The sequence below is a fragment of the Mirounga angustirostris genome, unplaced genomic scaffold (genome assembly GCF_029215605.1).
Source record: "Mirounga angustirostris isolate CCGP_5_RB_7025 unplaced genomic scaffold, mMirAng1.0.hap1 SCAF_5, whole genome shotgun sequence".
NCBI lineage: Eukaryota > Metazoa > Chordata > Mammalia > Carnivora > Phocidae > Mirounga > Mirounga angustirostris.
This window is the reverse complement of record NW_026991713.1, coordinates 157,237,661-157,252,568: the sequence shown is the minus strand read 5'-3', so window position 1 is coordinate 157,252,568 and position 14,908 is coordinate 157,237,661. Positions and strand designations below refer to the sequence as shown.

At 42.3% G+C, this 14,908-nt stretch overlaps 1 protein-coding gene and 1 long non-coding RNA gene across 3 annotated transcripts in view; both read left to right on the top strand.

Annotated features, from left to right (window-relative positions):
• The window catches only part of LOC135364558 (uncharacterized), a 63,134-nt gene extending 58,088 nt beyond the window's left edge, over window positions 1-5,046 (top strand). The window contains exon 3 of the long non-coding RNA XR_010411920.1: window positions 4,524-5,046. This is a non-coding gene — a long non-coding RNA (uncharacterized LOC135364558). The remainder of the gene's footprint in view (window positions 1-4,523) is intronic.
• Window positions 5,047-5,956: 910 nt separating this feature from the next.
• The window catches only part of CDR2 (cerebellar degeneration related protein 2), a 28,087-nt gene continuing 19,135 nt past the window's right edge, over window positions 5,957-14,908 (top strand). The window contains exons 1-2 of one of the 2 annotated variants that reach the window (XM_064592783.1): window positions 5,958-6,385; window positions 14,299-14,411. In XM_064592783.1, coding sequence (XP_064448853.1) covers window positions 6,307-6,385; window positions 14,299-14,411 — 192 coding nt within the window. In that variant the 5' untranslated portion in view covers window positions 5,958-6,306. Of the gene's footprint in view, window positions 6,386-14,298; window positions 14,412-14,908 lie in introns of both variants that reach the window. The other variant, XM_064592784.1, reaches the window with a different exon arrangement.

Sequence of the window (14,908 nt, the reverse complement as noted above, 5' to 3'; positions counted from 1 at the left end):
ACCATGGGCCTTTTCAAGACGCAGAATATCTTTATTAATTCTAATTATTCCATATAAGTGAATTTTCCAGATAACCAAAGCTTTCCCTTTAAATTCTAAAGCTTTTATATTTTAAGTGGCAATCTTTTAACAGTTTCTTTGCCCTCAAACAGAGGATCTTGGACATGGATAACCTTTTCTTGAAAAGTCAGCTGTGTGAAGAATCAGCTCTTTGGAAAATCATAATAACATACAACTGTGGAGAAGGAGAAACTCTGTCCTAGGTGATATAACAATGAGGGCTCCATCTCACCTGGGCTTGGTAAAAGGCCACTTCTGAAATCTTGTACAGATGTAAAAAAAGCTTCACATAGTAGAAACTGAAGACAGAATTTAGCATTTCAGTCCCTAATGTTATCATAGAATATGCCCAAGCAATGGGTTTGATACTTATAAGTATCATTTTCCATGCAAAGGAATTCTTCTTCCTTTTGTTTTTAAAAAAAAAGAAAAGAAAATGGTTAAATTCACTGTTTGCATACAATAGGTGATGGGTGGCAAATTCCACTGGACACTAATTTAATTTTAGTTAAGTAAAAGTCAAAAACCACTAACTATCACCAGAGTCAACCCTTTACTTTCTCATCCATTCACTCAACATTTTTTGAGAAGTTGCCAGGGACCGTAATTTTCATAGAGTGTAACTTACTTTCATATATATATATGAATTCATATATATATGAATAAAAATATATATTTAAAAAAAATTTTTAGTGGGGCACCTGGGTGGCTCAGTCGTTAAGCGTCTGCCTTCGGCTCAGGTCATGATCCCAGGGTCCTGGGATCGAGCTTCGCATTGGGCTCCCTGCTCAGCAGGGAGCCTGCTTCTCCCCCTCCCACTCCCCCTGTTGTGTTCCCTCTCTCACTGTGCCTCTCTGTCAAATAAATAAAATCTTTATAAAAAAAAATTTTTTTAAGTAATCTCTACACCCAACATGGGGCTCAAACCCATGACCCCAAGATCAAGAGTCACATGCTCCTCTGACTGAGCCAGCCAGGAGCCCCTACTTGAATATATTTTTAATAACTCTTCCAAGTTATAAAAGCGAGATTTATCCATGAGTTTGGATATGCTTAACTAGAGGCCAAGGAGATGTGTCTATGGCATTATTATCCTCCCTACTTGGGAGGGTGCAACAGAAAAGGAACAATGAGGTGACATCCTTTAGCTAAAGTCAGACAGAAGGAATAGAACCTTTCATCTTAGTATAAAGTTGACCATTCAGTAGCTACAGACTTGCTTTGGAATATTTATTCTTGGTCTTCTCTGGACAGACTGTAACTTTGGCCCAAAGGACATATCTAAGATGGATATTAGAAATAACACATTCTGGGCTAAAATTAACAAGTCAGGATATGACAGATGTTGGTGGGGATGCGGAGAAAGGGGAACCCTCCTACACTGTTGGTGGGAATGCAAGCTGGTGCAACCACTCCGGAAAACAGTATGGAGGTTCCTCAAAAAGTTGAAGATAGAGCTACCATACGATCCAGCAATTGCACCACTGGGTATTTACCCCAAAGATACAAATGTAGGGATCCAAAGGCATACCTGCACCCTAATGTTTATAACAGCAATGTCCACAATAGCCAAACTGTGGAAAGACCCAAGATGTCCATCAACAGATGAATGGATAAAGAAGATGTGGTGTATACACACACACACACACACACACACACATATACACAATGGAATATTATGCAGCCATCAAAAAGAATGAGATCTTGCCATTTGCAACGACGTGGATGGAACTAGAGGGTGTTATGCTGAGTGAAATAAGTCAATCAGAGAAAGACATGTATCATATGACCTCACTGATAGGAGGAATTCTTAATCTCAGGAAACAAACTGAGGGTTGCTGGAGGGGGGTGGGAGGGATGGGGTGGCTGGGTGATAGACATTGGGGAGGATATGTGCTATGGTGAGCGCTGTGAATTGTGCAAGACGAATCACAGATCTGTACCTCTGAAACAAATAATGCAATATATGTTAAGGAAAAAAAAAGAAGAAGATAGCAGGAGGGGAAGAATGAAGGGGGGGAAATCAGAGGGGGAGATGGACCATGAGAGAAAATGGACTCTGAAAAACAAACTGAGGATTCTAGAGGGGAGGGGGGTGGGAGGATGGGTTAACCTGGTGATGGGTATTAAAGAGGGCACGCTCTGCATGGAGCACTGGGTGTTATGCACAAACAATGAATCATGGAACACTACATCAAAAACTAATGATGTAATGTATGGTGATTAACATAACAATACAAAATTTTTTTAAAAAAGAAATAACACATTCTGGGGGCACCTGGGTGGCTCAGTCGGTTGAGCGTCCAACTCTTGATTTCAGGTCAGGTCATGATCTCACAGTTGTGAGATCAAGTCCTTAGTCGGGCTTGAGATTCTTGCTCTCTGCCCCTCCCCCCACTCACATGCACTTGTTCTCTCTCTCTCAAAATAAATAAATAAAATCTTAAAAAAAAAAAGAAAGAACACATTCTGGTCTTTGCTCTGATATATATGTCCCTCTTAAATCTGGCCTATTGTCTCAGTCTTTCAATGACTTGATTTATGCAACTGGAAAATAGGAAAAGGTTAGCCAAGGAAGAGGTGGGTACAGATTCATCTTCTTTTATCCCTGGACTATAGTTGAAGATAATACCATGATTTTTCTGTTTTATCCCTACCTTCCTGGAATATTTGGCCAGGTCTGCACAATCTTAGTAAGTCACAAAACAGACAAATATTCAGATAACTCAAGAGAAGTTACTTGCTTAAATAATCCTTGGGAATTAAGCAGGCACTGCAGTCTATACTGCTCAGTTTCTTAGGGGAGGGCACGCTACAAGCGAGGAGTGAACAAATGACCAAATTATCTAAGTCCCTGAGCTTCACTTTGCATTGGGTAAAGCCAAAAATGATTCCAAATCTGTAGGAAGTAGGGCCCGACAATTAAAAGGGAATATGAAACCCATATGCAGACCAAGCATTGTCTGTAGACTGAATAAAGAATATTTTGCTCATATGTGCACTACTATTCTTAAAATGTTTGTAGATTCTGTTGTAATGATAAGATACCATCTGAATTTTTTTGTCATTATGCAGTGCGCGAACACTTGAAAAGTACAAGTACCATTATGTGGCGGTCAGCCAATATTTTTGGCTTTAAAGGTAATACTCAGATTTGAAAAAGCTGGAACTACCGGTGAAGACCCCATTCTAGAGAGTTACTTTTGGCCGAAGTGAGAATGAAGATTGAAGACTGGGTTGCCAAGAAGGCCAAAACAAGGGAGTCAGTTGAACCAAAAGCCAAGATACAAATTTAGTCCACCAAAATGTAGGCACTCTTCTTTTTCTTAGTTTTATTTCAGGCATGCTGAAACAAGAAGCATGCCATACCTTCTGAGCTGATCTATCATTAAGTCAGGAGGTGGGTATTTATAAACTCAGAATTTTGCAAAGGGTCATAACCTTTCCGAGTTAAATTTTTTTGAAGATTTTGTTTATGTGAGAGAGTGCATGATGGGGGGAAAGGGGAGAAGCAGACTCCCCAATGAGCTGGGAGCCCGATGTGAGGCTCGATCCCAGGACCCTGAGATCATAACCTGAGCCCAAGGCAGCAGCTTAACCGACTGAGCCACCCAGGTGCCCCGAGTTAAATTTTTTAAAAAAGAATTTGAGTTAAGCACCGACCCTGTCTGAAACATGTGAATATAAGGTTTTAATAACATTATGAAAAACTCTTGTAGCCTGAACTTGTCTTTGTTTATATATACGGAGAGGAGGAAGTAAAATCACCCTTAGTTCCAAATTCCCCTTATTTTCATTTGCAAAAGGAACTACCAGTATTTTGCTTTATATTATTTTCATCATAGTAAGTACTTATTTCAGTATCAAACTGAAAATCACCACTTACAATTTTTTTTAAAGCCACCACTACTATCTAAAAACTCTCCTTACCTGATTTTACTACAGCAACAAAACACAAACAAGAATATTGTATCTTTACGAGCAGGGACAAAAAACTTCTGAAACTGGTTCTTCTTTACCACAAAAGGTTTTATACAGAAGAGTTTAAATAGCAAAACGGTATAATGGTTAGGCTGGGCAGGTGTACAATGTACCCATGAATTATTAAATGAAAACCCAAACCCTTCCTTTTAGAATCAACTTGGGTTGTTATTCATTAACCTACTACTACACCAAGTAATATTAATGTCACGGAAGAGAAGGTTCATGATTACTTCTAAGTTTTGACTAAGCAGACTATAAAAGAATGATGGAGACCCCTCCAAAGCATGGCTTTGAGCAGCGAAAGCTAACATCTCTTTTTCAATGCAATTTTTGTTCACACTTTCCCAGGGAAAAAAGTTTCCCCAAGAGGTGTCCTTAAAAAGAACCCACAAACACCAAAGACATAAAGTCTGTCTTTTTGCCATTTTAAACTATCAATAATGTTAACTTTCCATATCTTTCTTTTTTTGCTTTCGAAGGAGAATATGAAAGAACGTTTCAATACACTGACCAATTTGATTTGGAGTCCAATGAGTTATTTGCCATGGAGAAAAAAGCTGGCACTTTCAATCTTGCGGATCAGTGACTATGGGAGATGAATCTCTTGAAGGTCAAATGCCTGATTCTAGCCCTTCAGCTTCCACAAATCACCGTCAGCAAATCCTAAATCCAATCATCTCTCTTTCCAAAGAGCTCAATGTGTAGTGACTTACTTTTAGATTAAGATAGTTGGCTTTATTTTCTTTTGGCTCTGGACTATATCTCTACCTGAATTTTGACAATTAGGGCAGTAAAGGCTGTAAGCTAACCTACCTTTCTTCTTTAACCTAGCAATAAAAAGTAATCAGTAACATTTTGCCTTTTAGTACACCTGAATTCAGAAGAAAAGGATTTGCGTTTACCATTCCTCTTTTATTACTTTCCAACACCATTATTCCTTCTACATTTATTATTTGGCATTCTACTATGGGAGAGAGCGCTGCTGTCTTCTGTCAGCCGTATCTTTACCTTTACACCAAGGTCGAGAACAGTGACCTCCCGGTCACCCCGTGTAAGAGTTTCTGTGTTTTGTCTGCACGATGATGGTCAAAGCCGCACCCCCCAAACAGTATCAATTTTAACTCCGTGGAGAACGAAGTTCACTGCCCTGCTGGCCATCAAGTGCTAGGGCTGCATTCAATTCCCTCCAGGTGCAATGTCGTTACCCCGGGTACTTAACTGGCGATCTATGAACCTTTCAAAAATCGTGTGCAAAAGTGCTTGTAATTTTTTTCTAAGGAGATACCTTCAACTGCACCCTTTTCCGCCCCCAGATACTCAAATGGGCCCTCCTTTTCAGGGGAAGTGAGTACAACTCTCAGTGGGTTGGAGGTGAGCGCTCAGATGATCAAGGAGAAAACAGCTAAAAGCCCTAAACTCCCGACCGACCCTTAATTTCCCCAGATCGAGGAGCGCAAATCTGGAAGTCAAAAGACCAGAAGGGGCCAGCCGGGCAGCAGACCCCGGGCTCCCGACACCCTTCGCGCCTCCGCTTGCACGAAGGGCGCCCCACGACAACCGCCCACTGCTCGGGGGCCGGACTACCGGCCCCCGAGCCCGCGCAGCCGGTCCACCGGCTAACTGGCCGGCCCGACACCCACCACAGGCGCCGCGGAGGCCGCCACCTCCACACCCAAGACTCGGAACGCTGGCCGAGAAGCGACCGAACGCAGAGGAGAGGGCGGGACCCTCGGCCGCACCCCTTCGCCTTTCCCCCGCCTTCTTTGTTTCTTCCGGAGTCGCCATTGGCTGCTTGCCCGCGAGACCGGGCGACCCGCGGGCCTGCAGTGAGACAGGATTGGACGACGTCGCTGCCGCTCGGCCGCCGGCCCGCTCGCGATTGGCCGAGGTGCCGCCGGGGGTTTGAATCGCGGCCCCCGCCAGGCAGGGTTCTGCCAAAGTGCCACGTTGGGCCCGGCTGCAGCGTGAGAAGCCGGCTCAGGGCATCGGCCCGGCTGCTCGTGCTCGAGCTCCAGCCGTTGGGGCCGTTGGGCGGCTCGAGGCGGGTCGGCAAGCCGGTTCGCGGCGTGCGGTGTGAACCGCTCCGCGGCGGCGGCAGCGGGCAGCAGTTCTGGTCAGGAGGCGCGGCGGAGCCTAGGCGGCGTCGCGTCCCGCCGGAGGGCGGCTCTGGCTGAGGGCGGAGGAGCCGGTGGAGCGCCCGGGGCAGCGGCTGAGGCGGGACGGCGGGGGCGGGGGCCTCTGCCCCCGGAGGAGCCGGCCGAGATGCTGGCGGAAAACCTAGTGGAGGAGTTTGAGATGAAGGAGGACGAGCCGTGGTACGACCACCAGGACCTCCAGCAAGGTGAGGGCGCGGTCGCCCCCGCTCGGGCGGGCGGCCTGGCCGGGGAGGCTGTCGGGCGCGAAACCGTTAAAAAGTTGCTCTTGCCGGCCGCCAGCGGACGCCAGGTGCGGGAAGGTCCGACGCTCACCTGGCGTGGGCACCGGCCGTGTGCCCTGCGCGCCGGGAGGCCGCTTCTGCGCAGTGACCCTCACCATCCCTGCGTGTGGGCCGGGTGCCGTTGGGAGCGCTTCCCGGGTTAGCTGGTTGAATCGTCACCGCATTCCTCGGAGGCGCAGGACGGCCTCTTCCTGGCTTGCACCCCGCGGCCTCAGCGCCTCCGGGGGACCCCCCCCCCCAGCCCGAACCGAGTGGGAGCTGCTGCAGGTGGTAGGGGCAGCAGTGCTGTGTGGCAGGAACCGTGCCGGGCCCGCCCACCTCACCCGCTCCATCCATTCCTCGGAGGGGAACTTCTCTTGTCCCCATTTCCCAGATGAGGAAAGCGAGGCTAAAACGGCCAAACGACTTCGTTCGAGTCAAGGGTGGAGGCCAGCATTTTTGAGCCCACACACTCAGAACGAGGAGTCGTAGTCACTGCCCAGACCCTATCTCTCCTTTATCATCGGTTTACAGCTTCTTCAGTTGGGTGTTAGAAAGTTGAATTTTTTTTTTTTTTTTTTTGCCTATGCGTAGTTCGCCAGATGCCAAGTGAAAGTGGCTTGAGGCACTTCTGCCTCCGCCACTTCTTGCAGTTTGCGCTCTAGCTTTTTAGTTAAAAACAGGCATTCAGATCCTGGCCTGCCTTGGATTTCTTGCCAAAGGTGTCTCCAGAGAGAAATCTTAGAGCAGACTTCAAATTTGGAGCCAGTGCCCCCACCTTGTTTTGCGTATTAATAGCAGGAATTTGCAGTTGGGGAAGCTTTTCGTGGGTTCTTAACACTGGTGCTCATTTAGTCCTCCCATCAAGCTATAGACGTAGTAGATAGATACTGTTATTGGGGGAGCTAGGATTTCCACTCCAAACTTCAGAACCAACTTTCTTAGCCACTATACTGAACACTCCTTAGGAATTTTTTTCAGGCATCTTCGTCTCTGCAATTCTGTAAAAAGCAACTTTTTCAGCTTTAAACTTTCACTGAAAATTAACATCTCATTTAGTTGAATATCAAATGACCGTGATGTTGGTTCATGGCAATCACTGAACTTGGGGTGGGGAGGGGGATGTAGGCTTGAATAACTTGTCTTGTTTGCCTTTTCTAAGTACAAGCAACTCTTGGGAAAAGGTGATTTTTGATACGTCGCAGACAGTCACTTGAACCAAAGTGGTTCACCATTTCACTTAAATAGCCCAAGCTGTTCAGTGGCTGCACTGCAGTATGTGCCATTGTGTGTTCTCAGTGTCCACAGGCAAATTTGTCTTATATTTTAACAAAACCTGTTTTCAAAATTCCCCATAAGGATTGATGGCCTAGTTTGATACTTTCTCCAAGATTAATGAGGAAACCACTGCACAATTGCAGCATTTCCCTACAATAAATGAAGCAGTTTGTATAATCAAAGCTAAATATCTTTCTTTAGCAAGCATTGATCTGTGCAGGCCCCCCTTTTTTAAATCTAGCAAATTTAGCACATAATAGAGGCTTAGTTTTCGTATTTGTTGAACTGAGTGGCTCACACAGGATTACTGTTTTCGTGGCTCTCTTCCATCAGGTGCTTTAGTCCACACTGCACTTCCACCCTGTGGGAAGTTGTTAGGAACAACCAGTTATAAGATGTCAGTCTATGGGAAACAAATGCAACATGTTGGCATTACATGTGGAACTCTTTAACCTCTGATCAAAACAAAGCCATCAGATGTTCAAGTTTAATGAAACCTTAATGAGCACAGGTCCGACCTCCTTAATGTCAGTTTGCTTTTGGAATTTGTTCTCTGCTTTTCAAAAGACTTACATCTGTTATCACAATGGACTTTGACATAACCCTATATGTCATAACCAAGTGCGTGGAGTAGGAGTAGATGTGAAATTCCAACAATCATAACTCGTGAATATGGCCTGTAGAAGAATGAAGTCTGCCCTGTGAATGAAAGGATATCTTTGTCCCAATTTTTAAAAATTATATGTTAAAGAACACCTAAACTTCTAACGAATTTTTACGTGTGTTAATTTCTGAAAAATTTATTATCGAGTCTGTGCCAGGTATTCATCTAGGCACTGGGGTCACAGTGCCTATCCACAAGATAGGATAGATAGGATAGGATCCTATTCCTGGAGTTGACAGTCTAGGAATCTGTTTACTAGTGAAGCCTGGAGATGTTGCCTCCTGGTATGTGCCCAACTACAGTGCCTGGCACGGGGTAGGCCCTCAGTAGATATTAGATGCTGAATACAGTTTGGGAGGAAGTCCTGTTAAACAGATTGATAAGCACATCTAATGGGATTTTATCAAGTGCAGACATCTGTTGTTTTTTGGGGGTTTTTTAAAAGATTTTATTTATTTATTTTGACAGACAGCAAGAGATGGAACACAAGCAGGGGGAGTGGGAGAGGGAGAAGCAGGCTTCCCGCCGAGCAGAGAGCCTGATGTGGGGCTCAATCCCAGGACCCTGGGATCATGACCTGAACCGAAGGCAGATGCTTAACGACTGAGCCACCCAGGGGCCCCTGTTGTTTTTTTGTTTTTTAACATCCTCACTGTTAACTTTACTGAACAAGCCTTGTTTGGAGAGAGCTGTTAAAGACTTTTTAAGATCCTGTTCTCAAAGTCATTAAACTACAAACTTGTTTCCTTTAGCAATAGAAGCATTATTTAAGTAAATCGACCATATCAAAGTTTGCTGGGGAATTCTTTTTTAAATTAAAACTGCTGAAAAATTCTAACCTCGGAAGGCTGTGGACCACCATTTATACCTTGTTAGAAACATGTAAAGCTTGTACAGGCTGAAGGAGAAAACCCTTTGCTTTTACAGAACACTTTGATAAAGAGACTGTCTTTTGTCAGAGAGCTGAGTTGGCACAGTAAGAATACTGACAATGATCTCTATGGATAAGATCCTTTCTGGGACAGCAGGAGCCTTCTGCGCAGGTAATGATGGTGCTTGCTTTGAAATGTGCCCCTGAGAACAAGGTGGAAAGACTTCAGAAACTGAGTTTTCTTTTAGTCCAGCTGCTATTATAATTGTCATTTGGTGAGCTGTGCAAGCTTAGAATAAGGTTTCAAGTTCCTACTATATGGAACGGCAAATTAAATCTTAAAGGAACCCTCATAGTTCTACTTCTTTTCGTGATGAGTGCATTTTCCATGTGTACAGCTAATTTGCTGAATCATTGTTGAAGGGTCATTAAAACTGGCACCATCATTTTTCTTGATGTTTATATTCAGGTTTTTTGCTTTCCCAATTATAGTAACGTTGGCAACAGGAGTTACACAGAAGCATCACCAAATGACGCATTTGATCTTGTAATAGGAAAAGCTTTCAGCCCCAGTGTTGTTGAATTACTGCTGCAGACTACAGCCAACATGGGAATGTGTTGTCCTCATAGTTTGTGAAAACTGCAGTAAAATAAAAATATAGCAGTGGAATTTAAAGGTTTCAGAATTCCGGAAGAAAGATTCTTTTTAAAAAATCACTCCGCTGCCAGAGCTTATCCTTTGCTTTGGCATAGGGCTGAGTAGAGTACCTGTTTAAAGCTTATAGTTTACACTGTTAAAGTTGATGATTATCACTTGCAAAGATTAATTAGTGAAAATATTAAACATATGAAGGTATTGGTAGGTTGTAATTCTCAAGCCTGCAGTAAATGTGTGGCTGCCTAGCTCAGTTCACTAGGATTTAGAAAAGACAACCTCTTAATGAAAATCCTTATTGTAAAATAGAGATGACCAGGTGCATAAGGCTTCAAAACTATATTGTTTACTTTCCTTTTGTGTCTTAATTAAAAATATAAAGGACATCGAGCATTCTCCCATTCGCCCCACTAATTATTTAGAAACCCTTCTTGGGCTTACTGCCAGCTTTTGGCTCCTTTTGGTTATAGAAGCCAGATGCTACACAACAGGAAATGAATTTTTTTTTTAAGACCAAAAAAAGACCCTTGTCTTTAAACTAACAGATGAAGTAATATCCTGTTACGCAGTGTGACTTCACAGACACTTAGTTGTAGTTGAGACTTGTTTTGCCAGAATTCTATCCTAAACTTCTATGAAATATTGAGGAGATTAAGACTTCAGGTTACTGAACCAGGTTGGGGCTTTGTTTAACTGGAAATAAGGATTGAGATAAGGACAAGTCTCAAATTCTTTTCTGCTTGCTATTTACTGGAACACTGCTGTGCTTGGCATCTCTTTCGGCTGTGTATTAAGTAGTAGATAGTTTCATAACTGAATCAAGATAGTTGAAGATGGTCTCAAGTTAGTCTTGAGTCTGGAAGAGGGTTTGGCTCAGGTTTTGATCACTAGTTAAGAACACCTTTGGTCCTTCCCAGTGAGGAATTACCACCTTACAACTGGCCAGGAGAGACTTAAGTAATGTTTAGGTAATGTTTATATGCTTTGTCTTAAATAAGCATTACATTACATGTCCTATGAGTACAAAATAATTATTTCTGGAGCATCTGCATAGTTCCTTTTGCATTTAATGAAAACAGGATATTAACTTGCCTGGGATTGTGTGTGCTTTCACTGGCAGAGCGGGCAATAAAAGCCAAGTAGCTCAACTCTGATTTCTCATTGCCATCTATAAAAACAAGTGAAAAGATTAAGTACCTCAACGGGAAATTTACTCCCTACCTGAACAAAGAGGTATGCGGACCTCCCCGTGTAAAGATGGCGTACTCTCAGTATGATGACTGCGAAGTTAGAACCTGTTGACAGTAGTTTCTGTTTTGCTGTGACTCACCATATAGATTTGGTCAGGTCAGTTAGCATCTTTGTGCTTCACATTGTCTCATTTGAAAATCCAGGCTAAATACCTTGAAAAGATAGATTAATATCTCTTAAATGCTTTGAGCTGTTTGTAAAGGTTCTATGCCTTGTGAATAGAAGATGTTATTTCATAGACTTGTTATCTCAAGTCTTAAGTATGTTAATTGACGTCATTAATATTTAAATCACAAGAGAATGTATCTTAACACCTGTCTACCAACATATATAGATTTATTATAAATGGGTGTAATGTTTTAAAATCAGCTGGAGTGGTGTGTGGTAGGTTTTGATGCTTTGTTTTTTCTTAATGAGGGAAAACTAAGTAGAATACTAATTATGCACTCTAATGGACAGGACCAGGTAACAAAAGTTGTGGCTTTTCTTTTACCACTTTCTCTAGGTTAAGTTTTAGTATCGGTGGTAATGAGTAAATGCAAAACCTTGTTTGTCAACCTCTAAAAATTGTTTAAAGAGCATATGTAGTGAGGTTCCCTGTTTTCATAATAAATATTTTTCCATAATAAATACTTTATATGACATTAAGCAAAATGACTTTCCATCATACTTAGAATAAAATTTAAATATTCTTTACCATGGGCTAAAATCTTACATGTTCTGATTGCTGCCTACCCTCCAGCTTCATCTCTTCCCACTCTCCCCTTCATGCTTCTGTCACACTGGCTTTTTGTCAGGTCGTAGACTATACCAAGTTCTTTCCTGTTGGAGTGCCTCTGTGTGGCTTTTTTATATGGCGAGATCCTCATTCCTCAAGCCTCAGCTAAAATGTCCCCTCAGACTTTCCTTGTGACGTCCCTTTCTAAAACAGATCCTTTACTCATTATTACCAAATCTATTTTTTTTCTTTCTCACACATCATATTTAATTGGTTGATAATTCTTTTTAGCTCTGCTTTAAACTGTATCCAGATTCCTACCTCTTCTCTCCATTTCTGCCAATGTAGCCCGAGCCACCATCATCTCTCACCCAGATGATTGCAGCATCCTCCTGTCACCCTGCTTCCATCTTTGTCTCTTGCAGGCTGTTTACATAGCAGCCACTCATCCTGTCAGAAGCTTTCACTGGGTTCCATTTCACTCAGAGTCAAGCCAAAATCTTGACCTTCGTAGGCCTACACAAGCTGGCCTTAGAGCTTAGAGCCCCTCTCACCGTCTCTGCCCCCCATACACACTTTGTTTTGGCCTCATTGGCCTCCTTATTAGCTCCAGTCACACTTCTTCCTAGAGCCTTTGTACTTGTTTTGTCTCTGCCTGGAAAGCTGGTCCTCTAGATTGATCTACGGGATCATTTATTCAGTTCCTTCACATCTTGATTCTAATGTCACCCTTGTCACATGTTCTTAAAGGTCAGCCTTCCACATCCACATTCTTCATATCCCCCTAACTTTATTTTTCCTCTTTAGCACTTACTGCTATTTTTTTATATTCTATCATGCTGTTTCTCCCAATAGAATAGAAGCTTCATGAGGGCGGGGAATTTTTTAGCTAAGTTCACTCTTATATACCTAGTGCCTAGAACAGTGTCTGGTATTAATGAATGTATGCATGCATTTATGAATGAAAAGTGTTCATCATGTTGGGAAGTTTATTTACTTATTTGCTGTCTGGCTTCTCCCATTAGTCTCTGGAAGTGTCAGGATGACAGGAACTTCATCCATTTTATTCACCATTCTATAGCTAAAGCTTAGTAGCATAGTGCCTAGCAATACAAACATTAATTTGTGAATCAATGCATACTAATAATACTTGGGCTTTGCAGCATAGTTTCTGAAGTCCTCCCTTATATATTATTTCATTTGATTTTCGCAATCTTACATTGACAGGACCGTCTTCTCTCTAGACAAGAATACCAAGTGTAGGGACCTTTAAAGTCACCATATGGAAAGTGTTAACCTGGTAAATGGTAGTCAGAACTGGAGCTCAGGCCTTCCTACTCAATTCAGTGCATTTCTCACTATGTTAAAGGGCCTCCCATGAAACTTACTATGCAGGTATTTCTGTTACTGTATTAGAACTAGTGTCCTTTTTTGTATCATTAAATTTTTATTTGGGGTATTGGGTATAATACAAACAAATCCTGTCTTATGTACATATATGCCTAAGAAGAGAGAGAGTTGAAAAATGAGGTTCAAAATAGAAATAGAGTTTTGTGCTAACTCAAAGTATAAGCTACTGACATGTAATTACCTTAAAAACTAGGCGCCTGGGTGGCTCAGTTGGTTAAGCGACTGCCTTCGGCTCAGGTCATGATCCTGGAGTCCCTGGATCGAGTCCCGCATCGGGCTCCCTGCTCGGCAGGGAGTCTGCTTCTCCCTCTGACCCTCCCCCCTCTCACGCTCTCTCTCATTCTCTCTCTCAAATAAATAAATAAAATCTTAAAAAAAAAAAAAAACTGTTGCTGCGCTGCTTATCTGGTTTGCTCATCTTGGAGAGGGACATGAAGAGAAGTAGACAGTGTTCTTATTACTGGTGTATTTTTCCTTTTTTGGACTTAATTTTTAGTCTCCTTAGGAGGCCAGGATCTATAACACAAACTTTACTTTGATAGTTGAATTCACAGCAGCCAGATTTCATGGAAACTTTAGAGACTATTGAAAGATCTACCTATACTTTGGCTCAAAGATCTCCAGAAAGAAAATAGACAATGAGGATATGAATAAGTCCAGTCCATGAGCAGATAATTATGATGTTAGACATCACCACCATGAATGATCATTTCTGAACCAGTGAATACATCTCCATAAAGTGGATCACTTTTCTTCAGTCTTACAAGTAAAGGTACATAAGAGAACACATTACCTGGTAGAGGAACCAAGTTCAATTGAATTTTAAGTAGAACTCAAGTTTCTTTCTGTGCCATTCCACCTTCCATCGGGATCTGACTTAAACTTTATGTGTTGGGTTAGGTCTTAATTCATTCTTATTTTAAGGACTGGGTTATATAAAATGTTGAAGTGAGATCATTTGCATTATCCTAAGATTCACTTGTTGTGCTAGATCTCCAACTTGCTGCTGAACTTGGGAAGACATTACTGGATCGGAACACAGAGTTGGAGGATTCTCTTCAGCAGATGTACACAACCAATCAGGAGCAGTTACAGGAAATTGAGGTAATTTACTCACTAAGAAAGTTACACTTTGAATTGTGGCATGTTGCTGCTGTTGACCAATCATGTTCTGCTAAAATAGCACTTTCAAAGAACCATTGGAGAGGGTGGGGAGGCTGATTTCTGTTTTCTTTATGCTTTCACAATATACGGCTAGTGAAAGAAATTTCTCTCTTCACCTTGGTGAAGTGTACTAGAAGTAAATGGCCCAGTATTTACCAGTATGTGAAGTACAATAAAGCTGTGAATATTATACTTCATTTTTTACTTTTTTCTTTTAAATGAATTATGCAATATTTCAGATATGCCAAGTGGTATAAGAGAATAATACAATGAACACCTGTGTACCCACCACCCAGCTTAAGAAATAACTAGCCACACTGTTGAGGCTCCCTCCTTGTTTTCACTCCCTTCCCCAACCACTGCCAAACACCATCCTAAATTTGGGTTTAGAAGGAAAAAATTTTAAGTTGTAGGACCTGATTTCATAATGCGTTTAA